The 25,249-nt window shown below is 46.1% G+C and overlaps 1 protein-coding gene across 1 annotated transcript; it reads left to right on the forward strand.

Annotated features, from left to right (window-relative positions):
- The first annotated feature begins 594 nt into the window (after positions 1 to 594).
- On the forward strand, positions 595 to 24,666 carry GDPD4 (glycerophosphodiester phosphodiesterase domain containing 4). Its single transcript, XM_009491086.2, has 15 exons — positions 595 to 777; positions 1,607 to 1,710; positions 2,765 to 2,858; positions 8,752 to 8,811; positions 10,383 to 10,481; positions 13,347 to 13,440; positions 15,009 to 15,154; positions 16,605 to 16,687; positions 17,551 to 17,701; positions 18,258 to 18,482; positions 19,309 to 19,466; positions 20,706 to 20,853; positions 21,979 to 22,061; positions 23,690 to 23,772; positions 24,635 to 24,666. Exons 1-15 carry the CDS (start codon positions 595 to 597, stop codon positions 24,664 to 24,666), a joined length of 1,743 nt encoding a protein of 580 aa, XP_009489361.1.
- Positions 24,667 to 25,249: the final 583 nt, after the last annotated feature.

The raw sequence follows: 25,249 nt of genomic DNA on the forward strand, positions 1-25,249 counted from the left end.
TCTACCCTGAAAAAATGTGCCAAGTAAAGCTATTTCAGTCTGGAAATAATTTTTTCTTAAGGGATCAGTCTCTGCAGTGCTGCAGTTTTGCCAGGACAAGAGACCTGTGTACCTGGAGTTTTAGTCCCTTTCCTACAAAAGCTACTTAAATTGGTGGCAGGTTGCAGACAGCTCACAGTGATGTTGAATTAATTCCCATGGCTAAGCCTAGGCTCAGGTTCATCTGACATACTTTGAGAATCTGCACAGAGTGCTTAAGTCAGTAATTTCATTTCCCAGAGCTCCCTGTATAGTCAAGAAGAGGCAGAGGTTCCCTCAGAGGTGATTCAGAGCACCTAAGTTACCAGCAGGAGCACAACTGACTGCTGAGGGGACTTGCAATGACCACGCTTTTCTGTTAGACATGTCACTTAGGTATATAAAATTAGGTAGGGTGTTCTCAGCACCCTTCCCTGCTGGTTGCGGCATCCTCTTGAGAAAACTTCCTCTCTTTCTTCTGATATGAAAAGCTTACCCAAAAGGAAAGGAGGTTTACAGTCTCCCCATAAAACCTGTGGTCTCGTTTCAGGAGAAAGATGAGATAAAGCCACTCAGATGGAGGCCAGCGCCACCAGCCTCAAGAGGCTCAAGTTTGGGAAGCTGAAGGTGGTACGTCGGCACTTGCTACAGAGATATGAGCACCAGCCCTTCATCTCCTGCCTGGCTGGTTTCTACAGCTGCCGGTGGAAGCGGTACCAGCGCGGAAGGACTGAGCCTGGGAAATGCTGCTGCAAGACGGTAAATTAGCTCAAAATCAGCACAGACATTGATTTGTGTATAGAGACAGGTCGGTCCAAGCTGACAAGTGGTTGATGTTGTGGGCCTAAGGCATCCCTGCCCAACATCATTTGGAGCGCACTGAGATCTGTTGGGTTGTTAGATTTTGGCTCTACGTGACTGGCCCAGAGAGGTGGTGGAGTCCCCATCCCTGGAAGTGTTTAAAAAACAGGTAGATGTGGCACTTCAGGACATGGTTTAGTCTAGTCTACCCTTGATTGGCTTAGAGTAGACTTGGTAGTGTGGGTTAATGGTTGGACTGGATGATCTTAAAGGTCTTTTCCAACCTAAACAATTCTATGATTCTATGATTCTATGATTCTATGATATATTGCTGTGTTTCCATGGCAGGCTCAGTTTGTCTGTGCCACCATGCAGCTAACAAATGTGTGGTGGCAGGAAAGGACCTTGCACCAAACCCTCCAGGCTGGTGAGACATCTCAAAGCCATGGGATCAAATCAAAGAAGGAAAATTTTGGCTGGGTGTGCAGTAAAAATTGTGAAGAGGACTGTTGCATAGTGCAGTTCCCTCTCACATGAGGTGGTTAAAATCCTGTTAATTTGTGAAGTCATGAGATCTGTTTTCTCTGAAAATAAATACTGCAGAGCATGCTTTTAAGGCCATGCCCCTGATCACAGAGGACAGGGGGGAAGTCATCTCCTTCTCTGCTTCTGGATGTCCAGCACCAAGCCACATGTTTTATGGACAGCCTAAAAGTATCTGCCATTTTCTCTGATTGCTTTGGGGTAGATAAGGCTCTGACCACTTGTCCTTTTTCTCCCTCTCCAGCGGGAATGCATGTTTTTCCCACTGCTTGTTGGAGCTTTCTGCTTTTCTCTGGTCTTTCTGTACATGTGGGGTGAAGCAAAAAATGACTACAATAACTTTGACTGGTAAGTACCATCTTTTTCTCCTCTACCGCTCCTCGGGCAGGTCCCCAGGGTGACTCGGAAGAGATGAGCACCCTCTCCAGCAGCTGTGCTGCAGCAGGGCACTTTAGCCATGAGCCAAAGATTTAGTTCCTTAAACTCTTGGTTACAGCATCCAAAGTGAATGTCCAGTGACTTCAGAGGTGCTGAGGCTCTGCACTTCGCTTGGCTACAGTTTTTAGGTGTAAGTGTGAATTTGGGAGAAAGGGGAGAATCATCATCACAAAAATTGTGAGTGAAGGGGACTAAATAACTCTTCCCTTTCCTTCTCTGAGTCTTTTTTACACCCCCATTCCCTCTGAAGAAATGCAGCGGCTGGCATCAGAGGCATTGCACCAGCTATCTCACTGCAAAGAGAATTGCATTTTCCCAGGCTCAAAAGTAAGAAATAACTGGCAGGGATTTATGCAAATCCTTTCCTTCTGCAGTACGTAGGTAACAGTTATGCAAATCTGGCCCCTAAAATTAAATTAAAACAGCTCAGATATTATGGGGAGGAAAGGTGTAATAATATTATTCATCCTTATTGAGCCTTTCGGTAAAAAGTAAAGCTTCCCTCTCTCTCTCCTTGGGCAATCTCTGCTGCTCCTCCAGCTTTCCGGTGTTTTCTCCATCAAAACCTGTCTCAAATCCCCTTTTTGGTGCCATGCCCTACACAACCACAGGCAGACAAGGTGGACTATTGGCCTGAGCCATGTCATCTTACTGTTTCCCCAGGCTGCTTTGTCTGCAGCAAGGTGCTGTGTCTTACAGTCAAACTATGAGCTCTCTGGAGCAAGATGATCAATTTAGACCTGTATTTTACCACCCCAGTATGTTGGGGTATGAGTCTGGTGGCTAATGCAATCATGGATTTCGGGAAGGAGGCTCTTAACCACTTTTGCAGGGTTGGTTATTCCTCCCTCCCTCTTTGTTTTATTGCTAGGAAAATTTCAAAATGTCAAGGAACAGGGCTGTTGTTCCCCTCCAGTCCATGTGCTAAACACAAGCACTATCATAATATTTTATTGCTTTTTAGGTATAACTATGGGAACCTGGGCTTCTGGTTTCTCTGGTCTCTTGTTCTCCTGATTGTGGCTGCAATCTTGTTCGTATACATCACACTGTTATTGGTAAGTAATGCTCCTTGTAAGCTGACCGTGATTTATAGTCCTAAAAAGTAAGCATAGGGATGGCTTTAATGGGCCAGACCAAAGCTCAGCCTAGCCCTGCATACGATCAGGGATATCCATAGACAGTGGATACCTGGGGAAGACTGGGAACACAAGCGTTTCTGGTACTTTCTCCCCATGTCCTCCTGCAGATGACCAATTTCAACTTGGGGGTTTCTGAGCCAGATGTAGTTTCTGTGATTTCTCTCAATGATTTCCCTTTGATAAATGTGTCCAGTCTCTCCTTGAACCCAAGGAAAGCTGAGCCAGCAGTGTCTGGATTTAGGTTTAGGGGAAGCTAAAGATTGTTGCTTTGACAGCAGGGAAGTATGCGGCTCCAAGTCACATAGCCGTGGTGGTATGTGATCAAAGCTGAGTTATTCCTCTAATCCTGAATAAAAACGCTCATTAGAAGAAGGGGAACTTTATCACTGAAGCTGCCTTGATTGTCTGCTTTGCTGGAGGGTTTCTCTGCAGGTAGAGACTGCACACGTGGTCACAAAAATGGTCCTGAAGTTTATGCCCAAAGAGGCAATGTTTCTGAAAATTTCACTTTTCCAAATCCTGTGAAATTTTCTCTAGACTTCTGATTTGCTGTCTGCTTTGTTACTGGAAACATAGCAAAAGCAAGTGTGTCCTGAAATTTCTACCTAGTCATCCTTTTTCCCTGTCCTTTCTCTCATAGGGACTCCCCAAATAAAGACAGATCCACATCTGTGTTTCCACCCTCTGCATCCAGACCTTTAGGCTAAGAAATCACTTTAACTCCAGGGGCTGGAGTCCACGTTCAGTCCCATGCCTGCTCCAACTTTCATTTTGAAATGCTGGGTGCTGAGGATGAGGTTATGGCTTTGACTCACCTCTGTGACCAAGACAACCAGCTTCTATCATCAATTCCTGCTGTTCTTACCCATTCCCTGACGTGTCATCATATAGTCAATCTGTAAATTGCTCATGGCAGGGAATCTCTTTTTGCTATGTTCATGCAGTGCCTAACACAATAGGTTTCTGGGGTCCTTTGTCCCTGCTGAAGTACAAATAAATAGTGATTTTATTCTAGTGCTAGCAATAAAATACCAAAGTGATAAATAGGACAGCTGCTTGGCCATGCCCACAGCAATCAATAGCATCGTAAATGCTGTGGACTGATCTCTGAGTAGGACAAAGAACAATATTTAATTACAAGGATTTTGTGACACCCTGATGGCTCTAGGGCTCAATGTCTACTATTCAGCAAAGCCTACCTGGCTTTCCCAGTGGCCATGGGACAGTGTGGGTGGTTTGGCAGTTATAATGCTACTTCAGGCACCTCAGAGCTTTGCCAGAGATGCCCATGTGACATGGATACCTCTGAGATTGTACCTCAGCAGGCTGCGGATGTGGAGTCAACCTCAGGATAACCCATCATAACACATGCTAGAAATGGACTTTACATGATTTCCTGGGCTTGAGGAGCCTGAAGACCTCTGGGGCTGGTGTGTCAGCTCGGTCATGCTCTGTCTGGATCCAAACATCAGCCAGTGTCCAAACAGTGGACTTTTTTAGGGGAATTTCATGTCTTTGGCAGCGCGGATGTGATGGCTGCAAGCTCTCAGGGCAGGTGGTAGGCAAAGTGAAGCCAGAAAGGTAGATGGAAAATACAAGGTGAAATTGGTGTCCCACATGGTTCACTTCAGTCTTGGTCCCACTCTTCGTTGTGTAGAGTGTTGAGCAGTGGGTGCTGGGAGGCATGAGGCCCCACACCATCAGAGCTGTTACCTAAACAGGATTAGGTCTTGAAGGAAAGGGGAGCAAGTGAAAGCAATCACCACCACCATTCATGCTCCCACTACCTCAAAGCATGCGGGGTCATGCTGCAGTTGCACACCTGCATGCAGGGTCATGTGATGACAACTGTGGCTTGGCCATGCTCATCCCAGCAGGGCTCCTTTCAGAGAAGGACTCGGCCAGGAATCACCTCTCCATCGCTGTTTGCAGAGCTTCCCCATCACAGTGTCTGGCCTTTCACTGTGGCCTTTGATGAACCACCCAGCAAAACACTAACAACCTCACAGGCTAATAAGTGCAACTCAGCCCTTCCATAGCTAAAGAAATGTATTATTGTGGGTACTATATGATAGCTGGATCACTCTAATACATTTCAAACGACTGATGGCCAAATAGGTTGCCCCCACCATGCATTACATCCCATGTTCTGGTTGAACAGTGTTGGATGGAGACTATCCCCACATGTGTTGCAGAAAAGACTGGAGACCATCACCCAGGCAATGTTTCCTTGTGATGTTTTGCATCAGCAGCCCATCACATCAGAAAACTGAGCACACTGATGCCCTTGTTGGAGCAGAGAGATTTTATAGCAACCGGTGGCTGGTCTGGTTTTGTTTGTGAGCACCATACCCTCTTCCTTAATGATGGCACCCAACCGGAGCCTGCAAGCCTGCTTCCATGACCTTATTGTGAACCACTGAAGCAAACACTCTGAAGCCCACTGAAGCCCACCAGCCACCAGCAGCTGAACAAAACGCTGCACAACAAAGCACTTGCTGTCTGCACAAAGACACTCTTCGTCTGCATACATCATTGTAATTTTTTCAGACAATCAGTTTCAATTAATTCAATTGTTATCACTCTGCAAGACAATTTTCTCATCCCCATTAGAGCTAAAAGGTTAAGCTGAGGGGTCTAATTGCAGAGCAGTTCATGCTCAGTGGAGAAGAAAAAACTTTTCTTGTTCAGTCTTTAAATACCAACATAAAATTTTCCTCTCTGCAGTTCAACCATGTTTGTTCCAACAGTTTTGAGGAGGTGACTCATGACTGTACAATAAAAGAGGTTCAGGTGTGTTGTGGCCTCTGCATTTGCGGGCTAAGAAAGAACTCAGAATAATATAGTGGTGCTGAACTTCAAGAAGTGATCTCAAACCTCCATCCCTAAGAGACTAGGGTACCAGAGAAGTTCTGAATTGCTGCATTTTTGCCGGAAAATGAATGTAGGGACTGAATTCTGCTGTTGTGAACATCTAAGTGAGCAGATATTTTAGGTGAGCTGAGTGTCTAAGTACCTGCCTCTGCATCCTTGTGGTGGTAGGTTCAGAGCCTGCCTAAGCCTCACCAGCAGTATTGAAATCAGCACAAGGTCATTCCCATGCTGAAGCAGAGTGGGATTAAGGGTCTATTCATCCTTTTGCAGCATAACCTTATGGTCAATGCTCTTTTTGAGTCAAAAAGAGGGAGACAGAGGTGCAATCCCCCTTGCAGTAAATCCATCTCTCTCATCACTGGAAAGCATCCCTTAATTACCACTTTGCAGGTAGATGGTGGAGGGGAGACACTTCCCCATCTCATATGAAAGAAGTGAAGAATGCAAGTGTTAGAGGCTGTAAGATTCAGGGAGATGATAGGGGTGGCAAAAGGGATCTTGGCTCTGGCCTCAGCAGTAACAGTCAAACATGTATCAGTCACCTAAACCCACATGCCTGTGTACTTGTGTTAGACAATCCCAGGATATGTATGGAAGCAGTTTGGAAGAGCCAGACCTGCTGGTGCTGGTTGTCCTTTTGCCTGAGGAAGTCCTGCTCCAGGTGCAAGCCTGTGGGATGTTGCTAAAGGCAGCTGCTCTCTATGGAAGAGCATATGGGACAGGTCCTGAAGCAGCTTTTGAGGAGCAGGATGAAGCTAGACTTTTGTGGCTTGAGATGTTAAGCTTCAGGGACACAAGGAAAGCAAAGCAAACTCAAGCTGACTGTGCCAGAGGATAAACCTTGTCCACATTACAGCAGCTCACCGGTCCATCGAAATGTGTTCTCCTACGGTGACCAGCGGTGTAACTGCAAGAGTTCCTTCTTCACCCTCTGAGGATGAAACCTAGTGATTATTCTTCTTGTAAGCTACTAATGAGATGTTGTTTCCAACCACAAAAATGAGCTCACCCTCCGATGGCATTCCCAGGTGTGGTGCATCATTCATACAAATGTTATAGTGCAGGAGCAAGCCCTGTTGAGAACAACCTGTGAAGTAAGTGTTTGGCTGTACCTTAGGCAATGTCTTTGTAACATGGCTTGCAGAAAAGGGGCAATTTTGAAAGTGTCTTTTTTTCTTCCTTTTTCTGAAATGGTTTATTTAAATGGGGCTCACTTAAGATCTTCAGCAATAATTAAATGGTCTCTGAACTGCTCCCATGGTTACTTGTCATGTACTGGGTGTAGGATTCGATTAAAGGGGGCTAACATGTCAAGAAGCACTTAAAAGCTGATCTGTATTCTCTGCTGAGCTTATATCTCACTTCAAATCAGCATGATCCTGGAAAGAAAGTGTGTTCATAGCTGGATGGGAAACAGCTTACATTCCTTTCTAGTTATGTTTTGGGCAAGCAGAGACCCTTCCCCTAAATCTCTATGTCCTGCTTTTGCACAATCCCACTGTGTTATGGTCTGGAGGGACCTGGATCATAAATGATCCTTCTCAGTGGAGCACTGATGTGTACTAACAGATATTTTTCTTTAAACCCTGATATCTGGTGATACTGGTCCCCAAATTGTCCTTTACAGTGCTCAGAAAGCTTGGCTCAGGCACTCAGATTCCTGAGCATAGACCTATGCACTTTCATGGCAACAAGGTACTTCTCCTGATGAAATTCATCACCAGGTTCATTGGTTTCTTAGGTCTGGGACAACTTGACGAAACTTTCCATCAGAGTCATGGACTGGCTTTCCTCATCCTTTGCTTTTTGGTGTTTAAGGCTTCTTGGGTTGTCCCCTGCCCTGGCTGGGGTTTGTGCCATGCCTCACAGGAACCCTCCCCAAGGGTGCCAACTCGCAATCAGAGGGAAGGAACGTGCCAGCCACCGAAAACTAGAGTCTTTTAATCTCCAAGGCAGTTTTCCCTGTTCTGAGATGTGCCTGTCTCTTGCGTTTCCTGTGATTACTATGGAAGCATTGTCATCTTTGCTGTCTGCTCTGTATTTTTGTGGTGCTTTGGAGGCATTTTTTAGTCCCTGACAGCTCTCCCATGGCAGATATGCCCTGAATCACAACAAATGCAGAGAAAATAGGCAAGATTAGTGCTGTATTGGTTCATACCATAGCAGTTGATCCTGGCCATCATTTCTCTTTCAGAATTTGTACTCACAAAGTCAAGTCATGCTAACAGCCTTGACGTTGTGCAGGAAGACCTAGTGTAAAGTGACTTCCCAAAGCAAAATAATTCCAGAATGTCCTGGTTTCAGCTGGGATAGGGTTAATTTTCTTCCTAGTAGCTGGCATAGTCCTGTGTTTTGGATTTAGTAGGAGAAGAATGTTGATAACACGCTGATGTTTTAGTTGTTGCTAAGTACTGCTTATGCTAGTCAAGGACTTTTCATCTTCCCATGCTCTGCCAGGCGCACAAGAAACTGGGAGGGAGCACGGCCAGAATAGTTGATCCAAACTGGCCAAAGGGCTATTCCATACCATATGACATCATGCTCAGTATAGAAACTGGGGGGGAGTTGGCTGGGGGGCAGCGATCGCTGCTCAGGAACTGTCTGGGTATCGGTTGGCAGGTGGTGAGCAATTGCATTGTGCATCACGTGCTTTGTATATTATTATTGCTATTATTATTTTATTGTTATTATTACCACTATTACTACTATTTTACTTTTTTTCAATTATTAAAGTGTTCTTATCTCAACCCAGGAGTGTTTCTCACTCTTACTCTTCTGATTCTCTCCCCCATCCCACCGAGGAAGGGGGAGTGAGTGAGCGGGCTGCGTGGTGCTTACTTGCTGGCTAGGGCTAAACCACGACACAGAAGTACCTCACTGAACACACCTCACCATTTTCTACCAGGATGCAAACAATCTCTTCTTGATTTTCCAGGTCCTAGCGATGTGTTTGCTTGCAGAGGGTCAGCAGCTGTACCTACACTGGAGTCACAAGGTAGGGAGAGTCAGGGCTTTCTGGTAACTCTAATCCATGCTTTAAACCAATTGAGTCTGTGATGTGTCTCTGCATGAAAAACATCTTAGATTATGGGAGAGAAGGAAGAGAGGGAAGAGGTTAATCTTAGGAGACTTTAGATACCCATAAGAATGATATCTCCACCTGAGCTGATCGCCTAAATGCCCTTTCAGTCAGTGAAATGAATCCCCTGAGGATGTAATTCATCCAGCTGGTCATAGACACCTAAATTAAGATGAGATGAATCACACCTAAAGTACCTTTTTCCCCCACTGACTCCAAAAGGAGCTTGTGGTGACTCATTCAGGTGAAGATGTCTATATTTGACACGTCTACATGTGGTAACATGAAGACAAAAGAAAGTTTCCATGAGAAACACGGTGTAATTTTCTGTAGCAGGCTTCAGCAGCGGTGAAAAAAGTGGCTGCTGTCACTGCAGAAGAGAAATCTGTCTTTTCCAAGGCATCTTGGTGCCTTGTGTCTTTTGGTCTTTGGGTGGCTTGGGAAATGCCACCTGGAGTTTTGAAGGTGTAGAAACAAATCCTCAGAGAGCTGTTGCTGCAAAAGTTGCACTAGAATCACCCTCCTTAAGAAATTCTTGAGTGAGGCATTTCAAAAATGAGCCCCTAGCCATGCAGTTTAGGGGAGAATATAATGTGCTTGCAAATCTTGCAGTGGAAGGGAATAACTGAATGTGCAGATACTTGATCCTGTGTTTTGTCATTTAAGTAATAGAAACACAGTCATCTTTGCTATTGAAAACTGGGTTCCAGAAGAACCAGAAAGATGTAGAACAATTTGTAAAAAAAATTGAGACTGCATCCTTGTCTGGAAGAGATTAGGGACATATTATTAAGGCGTTGATCTGTAGGATCACCCTGAAGAATGGTTAGTGCCTTGGTCCAATTTCTACTTGCACTTAGTCCTCAGCAGATAGAATATGTACCAAGAAGAGTCTGGCATCACAACTGCGCTGGGACCAAACTGCACAAGAAGCCAAAGAACAGACTGAGCTACCTCCTTGCTTTTTTGGTTAAAAAGTGAACTCTCATCACTTAATTATGGGAGTGTTTGCTTTTGCTGAAGCCTGTTGCAATAGCATAAGGAAGCTGTGTTTCTGTCTTTTTTGGGTGGAATTAATCACTTCTGGATGTAGGCATCTGTAGGTTAGGGATTTAATGTAAACTGATCATCTAGGCTCCATCTACATCAACAGAGAGAGAGAGAGCGCATCTCCCATCATAAAGCAAGCAGAAATGGATCACCCCTGGAAATTTCTCTTTCTGCAGTGATTATAGAGGGAGCCTTGAAGGCTGACTTAGTTGGGTACCCAACTTTTAAGATCAATCTTGCCATACAGAAAAGCCAATGGATAGCACTGTTGGTGTGGTTTTAGTCCCATTAAATCTCTCTGTCTCTGAACTGACATAGTCAAGCTCATGCATCCCAACTTATCAAGGCTAAGCTGCTTAAATAAGCCTGTGAGTCAAATGGATGGCACACCCTGTGCAGAAATGCTGAAGCTGGTTTATGTCTTCTTTTTCTCCCAGATAGGGACTTTTATTGTCCTGGGCTTCTCTATTACAGCCCTCTTCATATTATCAGTACTCTGGGGAGATCAATGGAAAACTGTCCGCCTGTCATTCCAGGTAAGAGGGGCTGGGAGGTCTGTTTGAAAGAACAACTTGTTTATAGAAGTATTTTGTGGTAATGGTAGAAAGTATTCCATATGTTGAGTGTTTTTCACACGTGTTTTCCTGGCAGGGTACGTGGTTTTGAGTAAACTTTTATTATGACTTAACATTTCCTGGAAAGGAAGCCAAGATCTGAGGTTGAGTTTCAAGCTATCTGCTGTAACATGTCTCAGTTTGGGAAGTCACATCCTTTCTTTTTTTTTTTTTTAAAAAAAAATGTTGTAGGTGTACTGTTAATTTCCAGGTGCCCAGGGCAGGTAAATCAGACCCCTTTGGCTAGCAGGGTTGCTGGAGCAAGAACTTTCTCCCTAATCAGCTCCTGCCAGTTCAGCAGCTTTAACATTAGCACAATTTCAGTCTTCTGTGACTAAGAATAGCTTAATCTCCTGAGGTCAGGACAGCATTGAGTTTTTGGGGAGGAGGTGGGGAACTCTGCTGTCAGGTGGGAAAACCTATGGGATACTGTGTCCAGTTTTGGGCCCCTCACCACAAGAAAGACCTTGAGGTGCTGGAGCGTGTCCAGAGAAGGGTAGCGAAGCTGGTGAAGGGTCTAGAGCGCAAGGCTGATGGGTAGCAGCTGAGGGAACTGGGGTTGTTTAGTGTGGAGAAGAGGAGGCTGAGGGGAGACCTTATCGCTCTCTACAACTACCTGAAAGGAGGTTGTAGCGAGGTGGGTGTTGGCCTCTTCTCCCAAGTAACAAGTGACAGGATGAGAGGAAATGGGCTCAAGTTGCACCAGGGGAGGTTTAGATTGGACAGTAGGAAAAATTTCTTCACCAAAAGGGCTGTCAAGCATTTGAACAGGCTGGCCAAGGGAAGTGGTTGAGTCCCCATCCCTGGAGGTATTTAAAAGATGTGTAGATGTGGTGCTTAGGGACATGGTGGTGGACTTGGCAGTGTTAGGTTAATGGTTGGACTGGATGATCTTAAAGGTCTTTTCCAACCTAAATGGTTCTATGATTCTATGTGGGAGGTCAGAGTGCATGGTCCGCTGGCCTCCTCAACTCTCAGCAGATCTGAAGATGGAGGCTAGAGCTGCCCAGTGTTGTTTAGTGCCTGAGCATCTGGGTCCCCACATGTATTGGGAAGGAAGAAGTATGTAAGCCTGTGCCTACATAGCTGCCTTGCAGATGTTATTTGGGCATATCACCTCTCCCCTATGTGGCTTACTGCTTATGAACATTGGGAGAGCAATGCATATGGATGGGAAGAGGAATCAATTCATAGTTCCAGAGTTATGGAAGTCTCTTTGAGATGTGGTGTTTGTAGGGTGTGATTAATTGCACGCCCCTGCTCTGCAGAGTTGGGTAGCTGCTGGGCTATGCACTGGCAAAGGTAATGAGAAACCATCAACTTCTCCTCCCCCTTACAGACTCCAGGGGAGATGGATGAGGAGAAGGAGACTCAAGAGCCTTTGAGTTCCCTACAGGTTCTATTTATTTTAGGTGTTCATGCCCTTTGAGATGCTTCACATGGCCTCCCGCTGCTGTTCCCAAAGGACATGAATCTCTTGTAGATCCTGTGTCATGTCCATTAGCCTTGCAAAGCTATCTCAAATATCCTTGACATCTCAGATGGCACCTCTGTTTATGCAACTGAATCCTGCTTCTAATCGAAAGATGTTGGTATCAAGTTTCCAGGGCAGACAGTATCACAGGCAATAACACCTCTCAGTGACTGCTGCTTTCTTCAACCCTTCCAGCTTAGAGACTCAGGCATGGACTAAACAATAGGAAAGACTTGCATCTGAATAGATTTTTTTTCCTAGCACATATCTTAATAACTCTCAGTTCTAGCTGCAACAGAAGCCATAGGGCTCTGATGGACATGATGGATTGGTTTCTTTGACAGATTTTCGTAGTTTTATGAAAGGTGTGTCATACCAATTCTAATGTCACCATTACTTGAGTGAAGAGCATCCATTCAGTGCCAAACTATTTCTGCTTTGTTTTCAGCTCTGCTCATGCATTCATGATAAGCGCAGAACTGATTTTTAGCTTCTGATCTTCTTGTTTAATCTTTAGGACCAAAGAAATCAAGTCAAATTACTTTACCTGTCCAGCATTAGGTACTGTCTAATATAGCATAAGCATTAAATCAATGTTTTGTGTTAGTAAATCAAGAAAAGTGTCTACAAGTTGTGTTAAAAGTAAAAAAAAGTGAAAAAATGCAATTAGCCCTAATGCAAGTGAATTAAATACTTTGAAATAAATGAAAATGAGTTATTTTTCTGGCATATATTGATAATATGTGAAATTAGGTGCTGCAGGGTGTATATGACTCTAATAATATTCATGATCAGACATATACCAGATTAACTACTTCTCTTATACCACAATAGTTAGTTCCATACAGGTGTAAGTACCACATTTTATCACTCAGGTGTGTTGACATCAGTTTAATGATTTAGGTGCAGTGTGATTTCAATATGACTATTACCTGGATGGGATTGAGTTAGATTGGATTAAACTGTCTGCTGTTGAGAAGATGGTCATAAATTATGGCATATCAATAATGGCGATTACGTCCTCATGGACAAGGACAGCCTTGTCCCCTTCAGCTGACTTAGGAGAAAGAAGAGCTGCATACTGCAGTGAGAAGCACTTCTCAGCCCCAGGAGCTGGCCTGACTGGGGGCATGTATCTCTCCCTGGACTCCAGAGGTGTTTGGTGGATCCAACCTGGATGTGGAAGAATGGTTGAACTGCTGGTATACGCAGCAGGAGCCCATCCAGGTGGAGGGCTGTAGCCATGCTGGGGTTTGTTTCCATCTGTCTCCCCACTTCACCCTTTGACTAAAATCCTTTTCTCTCCTTACCAGGTCACAGCTCCTTATCTCCACATAGGGGCAATAACCATCATGGTCCTTCTGTCCTGGCCTGTGGCTCTTCATGCCATCAGAGCAGATAAGAAAGGTACAGTAGCTCTGCTTCCTGCTCCCTATGTGACAAAAGGCATATATCAGTGTGGGAAAACAGGAGTGCAGGACCCCTTTCCTCCCACACCTGCACTCCAGCTGGAGGCGACTTTTAGCCTCTGTGTATCCCAGGGAAATTAGCAGAGCTGGGGCTTGGGCTATGCACTGTCCTGTGACTGTCGAGATGTGTTACTGGTTTGCATGCTCCTATGCACAGTTTTGGCCTATACCAAGGCAGTGACCTGCCTTGAGATGGAGGAGATTAGCAGTTTGACGTTCTGAGTCATGCATGGAAATTTGGTCAGCCCTCTGCAGGAGAAAGCAGCCAGTAGCAGCTCTCTTGGCTGACCTTTGCTTGCTATACTCAGCTTCGCTGTCTCAGAAGGGATCTCCCGTCCAGTCAATCCATTTCAGACTAGTGCATCTCAGGAGAAGCCAGCTGAGATAGGGGAAAGAGCTTTTTGATCAGTGCCTAGTGTTATCCCACAGCAAGTTCTGTCTACTTCTGAGAAGTGTGACTAAGTAGCGTAAAGAACAAGGCCAGATGCCAGGAACAACTGCAGAAGAGCCTGGCTCTGGGACTGGCTGTTTTTCTCTGACCTAGTCTTCTGATATAGCCAAAATTATCTAGGTAACATGCATCTGCAGATGTTGACTTGTAATAAGAATCAAAGACAGAATGGGCTGGTGAAAGCGTTTTTTTTTTCCTGCCCAGGATTTTTCGTATTGAACTATAGCTGGGGAGGTTTGGGGGGAATATGCTGGGACCCTAGGCATTACAGTCCACCATGCCTAATGGACTCTCAGCTCAATACATCAGTTTGCTGTAAGCCCAGGTTCCTTCAGAGCCACTGGCACAATGTGCAGAGGGATGGTGGTACCCATTCAAGAAAGAGATGTTTGTGCATAGGTGCTCATTTCTCAGAGGAACTGTTTTGTTCCCTGAGGTGAAGGGTCACTGGGGCAATGTGTCAACAGACTCCAGAGAAAACTGTAGGTAATGAGTTCTCAAGTTTCTGAGATGCAATACCCATGCAGTCAGAGTCTGTAGGGTTCTGTAGGTCACACACAGAAGGTCACCAACAGGAATCTGAATGTACCAGGCAAGTACTCACCTTAAGGGGATGTAACATAGTTGAAGGAGAAAGGTTCCTCCTCTTCTTCACTGTGAATGAAACTTCAAAATGTTGCTTGTTGTTATCTGAGTAAGAAAAAATTAGCATCCTTCTGTCGAGGATTATTTTTCTACAGATGGGGGATATTTCATTGCACCACCTATCAAAGAAAAGAAATTAAGGCCATGTCTTGCTGTAAGGCATAGTGAGATGTAATTACAGCACAAAACCTGCAGCCCTTAGCCCACGTCCTTGCTTTGATCAGTTTGTTTTCCTAGGTTGCATTGTTTGGAGAGAAGGTGAAAATTAGGGGAAGAAGGGATGGAAAAAGGGATGGGACAAAGCCCAACAGCTACTGAGGTGGAGGGCTGTATTAAAAGTGAAGCCGCGAGGCAAACCTGTATGTTACCACATGGATTAACTCTAGCCTTCCTCCTTCAAATTCTTTCAGTTGTTCAGGTGATAATTGTTGGTCCATACCTGGCTATCCTTCTCTTTCTTTTCTTGATACCTCTGGGGATGTACTCTCCTTGCATCAGAGAGATGGGGACACTTGGACCAAAGCCAGCCCTCATTGGACACCGTGGAGCACCAATGGTAGGTCTGGAGAAGTTATTTCCGTGTCTTGCTACCTTCATCATCATCTTCTGTTTTTTTCCATGAAATCTGTGGAGGGTGGAAGGGGAGACATTTCCATTTGGAACTACATGCCAAAGACATCTTTGGCATCTTTATCTTTATTAACTATCTGGATGAGGGGACTGAGCGTGCCCTCAGTAAGTTTGCAGATGACACCAAACTGGGTGGGAGTGTCGATCTGCTGGAGGGTAGGATGGCCCTGCAGAGGGACCTGGACAGGCTGGGCCGATGGGCCAAGGCCAACTGTATGAGGTTCAACAAGGCCAAGTGCCGGGTCCTGCACTTGGGTCACAACAACCCCATGCAACGCTGCAGGCTTGGAGAAGAGTGGCTGGAAAACTGCCTGGCTGAAAAGGACCTGGGGGTGTTGGTAGACAGCCGGCTGAACATGAGCCAGCCGTGTGCCCAGGTGGCCAAGAAGGCCAACAGCATCCTGGCTTGTATCACGAATAGTGTGGCCAGCAGGAGCAGGGCAGTGATCGTCCCCCTGTACTCGGCTTTAGTGAGGCCACACCTGGAATACTGTGTCCAGTTTTGGGCCCCTCACTACAGGAAGGACATTGAGGTGCTGGAGCGTGTTCAGAGAAGAGCAACCAAGCTGGGGAAGGGTCTAGAGCACAGGGCTGATGGGGAGCGGCTGAGGGAACTGGGGTTGTTCAGCCTGGAGAAGAGGAGGCTGAGGGGAGACCTTATTGCTCTCTACAACTACCTGAAAGGAGGTTGTAGCGAGATGCGTGTTGGTCTCTTCTCCCAAGTAGAAAACGATAGGACAAGAGGAAATGGGCTCAAGCTGTGCCAGTGGAGGTTTAGATTGGATATTAGGAAAAATTTCTTCACAGAAAGGGTAGTCAAGCATTGGACCAGGCTGCCCAGAGAGGTGGTGGAGTCCCCATCCCTGGAGGTGTTCAAAAAATGGGTAGATGTGGCACTTTGTGACATGGTTTAGTGGGCATGGTGGTGTTGGGCTGATGATTGGCATCATGATCTTAGAGGTCCTTTCCAATCTTAATGATTCCTAGTTTTTGCTTTCATTAAAAAAGAATTCAGCCACCAAGCCAGGAAACATGAAATTATGACTCTCCCCTTAATTGGTTTAGTGGTGAACTTGGTAATGTTAGGTTAATGGTTGGACTGGATGATCTTAAAGGTCTTTTCCAACCTAAACGATTCTATTCTATTCTATTCTATGACATCACTGCATGGGTTTGCTAACAAGGATAACACTGTTCCTGAGGGACAAGATGGGTTTGGTGGCTAAAGTGGAAGGAAACAAGCAGTAGACTTTAACAAGATAATAATGGTCCCTTAATAAAACCCAGAGGTGTTACAAAAAGACAGAAAGTACTTATGGAGTCCTCCAAAGCGTGTTTGAAAATGATCTGCTCATGCACTTTTTTTTTTTTTTCAGCTGGCACCAGAAAACACTGAGATGTCATTTCAGAAGACAATTGAACATGGTGGGGATGGTCTTGAAACAGATGTCACCATTAGGTAAGGGGAAAACATTACATCTCACAGAATATACTCTTCTTCTTCTAAGAGTTGCCTTTGGAGATGTGCAACTCTGTGCAATTAGTTTTTGCTGATGGCTGGGGCAGGGTCCCTCAGTTGGCGTGTGATGATAGGGGCTGTAGGGCATGGTTGTTCTCAGGCAAGTCAATAAGCTATTGATTTAACAATCATTATTTCTACAGTATATTTTAAATGCTTTGTAGAGTATAAAGACAAGTTCCTACCCTAGTCTGACTTCCAGGCCACAGTGAGGGTCGTATCAGGCCTACAAATCAACAGAAAGTTGTGTTGAGACTTGTGACAGCACTGTCTTCATTATTAGATCTTTGATTGCCTTTGTTTGGGGGATCCATTGCCATGAATTGCTAACATGCTGTGCAGGATGAGCAGTTTCCAGGCACTGAATAAGAAAAATACTAATGCTTAGGTGCGCTACTAATGTAGACCTTTTTATTAGAATGATTTCCATCACTGTCCATTTAGACTTCAGTCCTCTGAAACCCACAGAAACACTTTGGTGTCAGCAAAAAGATATTTCCACCATGTTACTATCCATTTTGGGGGAGGCTGGCAGGCATAAATGCCACCATCTCCACTTTTCCCCTGAGGAAACTGAGGCACAGACAGGCATGACTTCTCCAAGGTCACCCAGCAGTATTTAAGCTGGAAATAACCTGGTGTCTTGAGCCTCAGCCTTCCTCCCTATCCCACCCGCCCTGCACTGAGGGAGGCTGTACTGCTGCATCCATGGTGGCCCATATATTCTTCTGACCTGGCATGAGTCTGCTCATGCCATGAACGAACCTGCACCTCAGGTGACCTGAACTCTTGCTCTCCAACAGCTATGATGGGGTTCCTTTCCTCATGCATGACAGCACCTTGAGGAGGACAACTAACATCAAAGAGGTCTACCCCAATGACACTGGTCAAAATGCTGCGTTATTCTCCTGGGATACCCTGCAGGAGTTGAATGCTGGAACATGGTTCCTTAAGGTAAGTAAGTGCCACAAAGGACTATCATCAACTGGATGCAGAAGAGACACTAGCTGGCTGCTACTTAATAGCATGAATATTAGGAGAGGAACTAGTGGTTGAGCCAAACCTCAAAGAAGTCAGTAGAAGTCCTTCAGCTGAGGTCTCCTTTTGTCCAGTTGGCCCTTAGGCTTAGGAGACTTATAACAATTGGCTGGTGGGTTTTCTTGTGGCTGCTTGTCATGGCAGCAGCAGAACACATGGTCTAGAGGAAGAAGACAACAGCTACTTGTGCAAGGTGCTGGGTATAACAGTCACAGCTAACACAGTGGGACAGAGAAGCACAGCAGAGTTAGCTGTGAACTACATGATTTAGGTCCCAGAAGCAGTGTCATCACAGCCTGGGTTAATTTTCCTTGTTTCTCAGGTAGAAGAGCTAAGCAAAATAAAATATCCTCACCTACTCAGGGCTGATATCAAACTTTTTCCCTCTTAGAGATACGAGTTTTTTGCATGCAGCTGACTCCCAGAGGCGACTGCCTGATTGATTTTCTTTTCTATATCTGTTTATTTCTAGGACAAACCATTTTCATGCATGGGCTCACTGTCAAGGGCAGATCAAAACCAGGCAATGAATCAGTCAATTTACAAGCTAAGTAATTTCTTGCGCCTCGCAGACAGTCAGAATAAACTTGTGATATTTGATCTCTACCGCCCTCCAGAGAAACATCCTTACAGGAACTCGTGGATCAACAGAACCCTGGAAGTCATCCTCAATGAGTCAGGGATTAGACCCCATCTGGTAGGGTGGCCTCATCCCTCTGTATCCTTTTTTCATGTTCTCTGAATTAGGACTTTGGGGTCATACCCTGCATGATTTCACCTGCATAAAATCTGGCCCCTTTCATTTCACTTGTTTTAAGAGGCATCATTTGGAGTATATTCCTACTATCGGTTCCTCAGCAGGTACAAAATGGTGTAACCCTACAGCAGGACAGGGAAGTAAGCCAGTGTATATGCCAGCTGATGCCTTAGACCCTAAATGGCACCCTTTCATCACTGTAAGCATTGGCAGCCTACTCCATGCCACCCATGCTTATTTTATATATTGCAGAGAAACTCCTGGCTTAAATTATAATACAAGGAGCTGGGAGCCTTCATTGCCCTCCTCCTTCCCCAGGCAATTCCCTGCTTGGGATAGCTGCTAAATCCATGTGGATCAGGTTATGTATCTCTTGATATCTGGGGAGTTATGTTGATTTGTATCTGCTGAAGTTGTCTTCTCCCATGCTGGGAGAATGGGAGAACAGAACATTTTCTGTTGCCTTTCCCATAAACCAAAGCTGTCTTTTCATCCATTTCAAACACCGCATCTTTTGTTGGGCTGTGTGAAACGTACTCACTGATTTCAAGTTGATAAGCAAGGAACAGTGAATACTTATTTCTTGATGAAAGTGACTTGCAAATTTTAACCCCGCATCCAAATGCTCTTTGATAGTTGAAAGAAATACATAATTTGACAGGCTGGGTTAAGCTCCTCAAGACCTTATCTTTACTGGGTTTGTGAGAAGGGCAGGGCATATTAGTAAGTCTGTTGGGAATTCACTGGGTCCTCTTGTTGCCTGCAGGTCCTATGGCTGGAGAATGACATGAGGTCCTTTGTTCAGTCTGTTGCTCCTGGGTTTCAGCAGACATTGGGCAGTAAGGCCCCAGTTGAAGACCTGTCGATGGGCAATATTGTCAAACTCAATCTGGCCTACACTGAAATGTCCAGTGAAGATATCCGGTAGGTTGCAGTTTCAGCCCCAAGTACGGTCGGTGGACTGCAGCTGGTGTACCATTGCCTCATGCATGTGGCAATGTCTCCCTCCAGTGACCAGCTCCAGGATCTAGAGCATTTTGGGAAGAGCTCCTTTAGATCAAATGGCCATTTCTGTTGCATTTTGGAGGTGAAGGACTGCAGTTCACTCCTACTGCTGACTGTGTGTGTGGCCAAGACATGGCATATGTAATTGCATGCCCCTGGCCCCAAGTCCGTATTTACTTGACCAGTATCTGAGGATCTTCTGGGTAGAATAACACAGCTGTCTCCTGATTTCTTGTCTTTCTCTTCATGCCATCCCCAGTCCCACCAACACTGAATCGTGGAGAATGAACAGTTATTTAACCTCCCATGGTTCTTCCACGAACATCAGTGAGTGTGAAATGCTGTGGTGAGAGACCATCACCCTCTTGTAGCTGGTGTTTTGGAAACTTCATTTCTTGTCTCTGTTGCTGTCCGTACTCTGTTGCTTGTGACACACTGAAAATGTCATCTCTCCAATGGAAGGGTCTACATTCATTGCAGAAGTTTCCAAAATGGTTCTCTCATATGAAAAAAAAAAAAGAAAAAACCTGTCCAGCTCTGCTTTTGTAAATAGGATTTTTTTTTTTGCTCTTTCCAGTGTGCAAAGGTATTGAAATCTAATTTAAAAAAAAAGAAGGAAAAAAAATGTTCGTGTTGTCTCAATGACAATTTTCACAGAATTTAAAATCCTAGGCAGATCCATTTGGGTAAATGCTGGGTAGATTTACAAATGCTGATACTGATGACACAGTCCTTTAGCATTATGCAGAAAATGGTCTCACTTCATATTAAGTTTTAATAGCTTATAAGAACTTGACAAGTGACCAGCTGATGCTGCAAACATAACAAACAAGAGTAGCCAGCTTCAAGGTGGTTTCGAACACACTATTGGGAGATTACAAGCACATCATTACATCAATCCATATGGCAGAGTGGCAAGCAAAGTTTTGACCTTTTGGACATTTTAACTGCATTTCCCTCCAGCAGATCAGGTATTCTGTGTTGGCCAATTGCAAATGATTAATTCTTGGCTGGTTGACCTTCCTTTCTATTCTTTATTTAGGTCCTAAAGCAAGTCTTTCCTACAGAGAATTGCCATTTCTCCTTGATTCAGCTCAAAGGATGTACTAACCTCCTTGCTTTTCTTAACGAAGACTATTGCCTTTTGGTCTTTTAAAGGAAATATGCTGAGGCAAACATCACCACCAACCTCTACGTGGTCAATGAGCCGTGGCTTTTCTCCCTGGCATGGTGTTCTGGGGCACACTCTGTGACCACCAATGCCGTCCACACGCTGAAGAATCTCAGCCAGCCACTCTTTCTCATGGTAAGCAAAAACCCTCCCCCTCCCAGGGACAGGAAGTAGGGTTGGGATGTTCATGGTTACCTTTGGAGACCATGGGCTAGTTCATGCATGGATAAAGGAGATGACTCTTCGCATGAAAAGGACTTGATTTGAAAGCTGGCTTACCTGACACCTGTAAGCCACACTCCAGGTATCACCATACCCTTCTCCTCTTTTCTCTTGGCCCAGGTAGAAGCACCCCGCTTGTTAAGATGTGCAACTTAGACCTTGAGATGAAGGAAATGAAGTCATACTGAGACTTGTGTGGGGAGAAAGGAAGGGCCTTTGAGGGCACATGTAGCTGATGCAAGAGGATTTCCATTTCTAAGCTTTTGAAGCACCTTATTAAAATCAGAGGTTCCTCATTTCCCAGGGCTTCCCTGGGTTCCCACCGCCCTTCTCAGACTTGGTCTGGTGCCACAAGCCCAAGAGGAACAACCCTTCCTTGCTGGGAGGGATTTTTTTCACATAAGTTGTCTGTTCCCTATTCTGCCTTGGACAACCTGTAGGGCTAAGGAGTACCTGGGGCACTGGCCCCATCAGAGTCCCTGCAGCCTAAAGGTTACTCTTTTGAATAACTGGCTTCACACTCTTGAAGTAGATTTTATGATGCTCTCATCCAGAAAACTGCAGTGTTTCAGTCCATTCTGAGGGTGGGTGGAGGTCCAGTCTAAGGATGAATCTTCAGATGTTCTTACACTTAAGGGAGGAGCCACCACAGACCCTCTGTGGTGTTCACTAAAGGACAATTTTGCCAGGGAAAATGAGATGCCACCAGTTGATGTTAATGTTGGAGGGAAGAAGAGAGAACTAAAGGGCCTGCCTGTACAAACAAGAGGTCCCTTGTTATATTTACTGTGATGTGGTCCAATCTGCTTGGCCACCCATGAGATTTGCTTTTATGAGACATGATGATTTGGCACCAACACCCACTGGGGCATGGCCACTTTGAAATGCCACCAGATGCTTTAAGCACCTGAGAGATGTTACTGCACATACACCCAGGCAGCTGAATTGCCGTAGTCAAGCAACAAGAAAGTTTGAGGAACTTTTTTGCATATCTTGAGGTCCTTGGTGGTGGACACATCCTCTGTTGTTCTCTTCCAGACTCCACAGCAGTACAACATGATGTGGATCCTGACAGATCTGACCTCTGTGCTCCTCATCTCACTCATCTTTGCTCTGCACTGGTAACTACTGAGTTGCTAATGGCCATGCTAACCTGATCTTTTTCACCGGGTGGAGGGAAGGAGGGATGCTTTCAGGTGATCTGAAGGGTTCAAACTGCTTTTTGAGAACATTTCTTTTCCCTTCAGGAAGTAGAAGAGAGCCCTGAAAGTCTCCAAAAGCCTCTCTGCTGCTCCTGCTTGTTCTCATTTTCCCTTTCCATTTTGGCAGCTCAGGCATCATCTACCCTCAGGATTCAGTGGAGACCTGGTGGATTTACAGTAGCAACATGAACCAGTTATCAAAGCTGATGGGCTGAGAAAGGAATTGATTTTTCTATTATTACCATTTAGACACTGTTGCATTGGACTGACTTAGGAGGAAAGCTCTCCATGTTAATATCTGAGCACCCTGTGTCTGTCTGCAGATGCCAGAGCCCCCGAGGAAATCCATCCTCCCAGATCAAAATGTCTGAGTGTGCCACAGACACCACATTTTGTTTCCTCCCATTCCATCAAAGATATTGCCTCTGTTTAATCATTGGGAAATCAATTATTTATATCAGGACACGCTCACTCCAGCAGGTCAGGTCAGGCTGCTGGATGCTCTGCTCTGCCATGGCTGGATAAGGAACTTGCTTGTGCTCTTATCCCAGTGGTGACCAAGGAAAGCAGGAGGTGCTGGGCTCAGCTCTTCAGCTGGCTGGCTGTGGATGGGTGGAAGGACCAGACCAGCCAGCCCAGGGGTGCTTTCTGCAGGGGTGCTGGCAGCACAACTGTGCTGCAGGTGACAGCAAGGGAAAACTTCGGGAAGCTCCAGGGTGAGCAGTCTGGATTGCTTGTAACCGTGACTTGCTTTGGCAGCTCTAATTTTGCTCTGGGATGGTGGAGAAATGAATTAGTAGCAGTACGGCCAGGTGATGAACTAGCAGCTGTACAGGCATGTTTGCTGGGCATCCAGGCTTTTCCCTTCCCAAGGCAAAGTGGCTCCTTCCCTTTCTTCCCCTCTCACCCTGCCCTGCTCTCAGCAGTCCTTCCTCATGTCCTGCTTTAGCGGCTTTCACCTTGCTTTCAAGGCTGCAGGTTGCAGGGTGGTTCGCAATCACCCCTGCAATGCATCACCACCACCATCAGACCTTCCCATGCCTGTCTCCTCCAGGCTCCTGTTCATGTTGTGCATGCATTTCTCAGGGCCCTGCAGCTATTTCTGATCCAGCCAAATAACAACCTCTTCTGTGCTGGCATTGCAGCGAGGGCATTCGCAGCCCTGCCATCGGCAGTGCCTGAGAGTCCTGTGTGGTCTTGTTTGTTAGGTTTATGAATGCACCAAAACTACAATTTTTAAATTTCCCTGGCTGCTTAGGAACCAGTGGCTGCAAACATTTCTGGGGCTTTTAAGCTCTTAAGTATTTCTTAGAAAACAAGGATCAGTCACATAGTTGCCTTCAAAATGCTGTTGCACATGTGAAGTGTGGATGCTTAGACATCAGTCATGCACTGGAGTCTCTTCTTGGTAGGGACCTGAGCAAATCCCAAAATACCAGGGCAGTTCCTGCCCTGGCAAAGTGGAAAAAAGGTGTCTAGGGTACCAGGGAGCTGTGAGGGAAACCACAGCAAGTGGTGGCCTGACCCAGGTGCTTTGCCCCATGCAGGTGGCGAGAGCGGAGTTTTTCCTGCTGTGCCCATGATGGTGGCCCAATGCTGGAGAGTGGCACCTACAACAAGTTCAGGACAGGTGAGTAGGACAAGGAGAGTTGGGAGCTGCATCCTGCTCAGGTCATCTCCATGGGGGCACCAGGGTCCTGAGGGACGGGTTGGTGATGGGGGCCCATGCTGTGGTGAAGGATGGAGGCATCCACGGTTGTCTCGGTAAGGGTGCAGGTGGCAGTGATTCCTCCCCTCTGTTCAGCACTGGTGAGGCCACGTCTAGGCACTGGGTCCAGATCAGGCTCCCAGTACCAAACAGATGGTGACAGATGGGAGCGAGTTCAGTGGGGCCTCTAAGCTGGAGGACGGGGCATTTGAGATCTGGGTTTGCACAGTAGGAGAGAAGGTCAAGGGACATCTTATCACTGTCTGCAACCATCTAATGGGAGGGTGTAGAGAAGATGGAGCCAGACGCTTCTTGGATGCACAGTGACAACAGCACAAGCTGCAACCTTGGAAATTTTGCCTACATATAAAGAGAAAAAAAAAGAAAGCTTCCAGGTGAGGGTGGTCAGATACTGGAACAGGGGCCCAGACAGGTGGGCCCATTCTCAGAGATGTTCAAAGCCCTGAGCAGCCTGATTTAATTGGCCCTGCTTCAAGCAGAGGTTGGGGCAGAGACCTCCAGACATCCCCTCCAACATGCATTACTCTGCAATGCTGTGAAAAGAGAGCCCAGAGGTGCTGAGCACTCTTGGGCCTGCAAGGCAGGGTGGGATCAGCTGGGGACCCTCCCATGCACCAGATTTTGGCACCCATGGAGTTCTATCACCCAAACAAAATGACCTAACCTGGGCTGCACACATTTTCAGCCAGGTTCTGTTTGCTCACAATGGCTGGCAAAACAACCGCAGATGTTTCGGTAGCTCACTGCTTGTCCCCTTTTCCAGAGCTCAGCGACATGCCTGTTGTCACGGCCTGATGGGCAGGGAGGGGACGCGTACCTGCCACCTTGATGAGGACTGGAGAGCAGACCCTCCCCTGCTGACCCTTCCTGCAATGCAAACACCAACCTGCTGAGCTGGGGGGCTCAGATCTGCCTGGTGAGGAGGAGCCATTTGCCTCCATGACCCTGCCGGAGATGAGCACCGAGTTTCCTCTCCTACAGTTTTCCTCATAGTCCCAAGCCTGGCAGGGATCCCTGGGGTGTAGGGGAGCGCAGATGGAGTTTCAGCCATGCAGAAGCTGTGCTCCGTGATGAGATGCTGCAACCACATGGGAGCCACCATTTCCCAATGAGACCACTGCCATCCCACAGGGCAATCATCCTGTGATCCCTCCTGCTGTGTGCAAGCCCTCTGTTTCCACAGCTGTGTTTTACACATGCTGCCAAACATCTGAGCATCCTCCATTCCTCCTCACTCTCAGTTGCCCATGTTTCTCCTGTCAGACCAGCCTGTTCTCCACACACTCCCTCCCTCCCTTCTCGCAGGTCTCCTCCATCCCCGAGAGCACACCAGCCCCACCACAATGGTCAAGTGCTGCTGGCTGGGTCACTAGGGTCC

The sequence above is a fragment of the Pelecanus crispus genome, chromosome 1, assembly GCF_030463565.1.
Source record: "Pelecanus crispus isolate bPelCri1 chromosome 1, bPelCri1.pri, whole genome shotgun sequence".
Classification (NCBI taxonomy): Eukaryota; Metazoa; Chordata; class Aves; order Pelecaniformes; family Pelecanidae; genus Pelecanus; species Pelecanus crispus.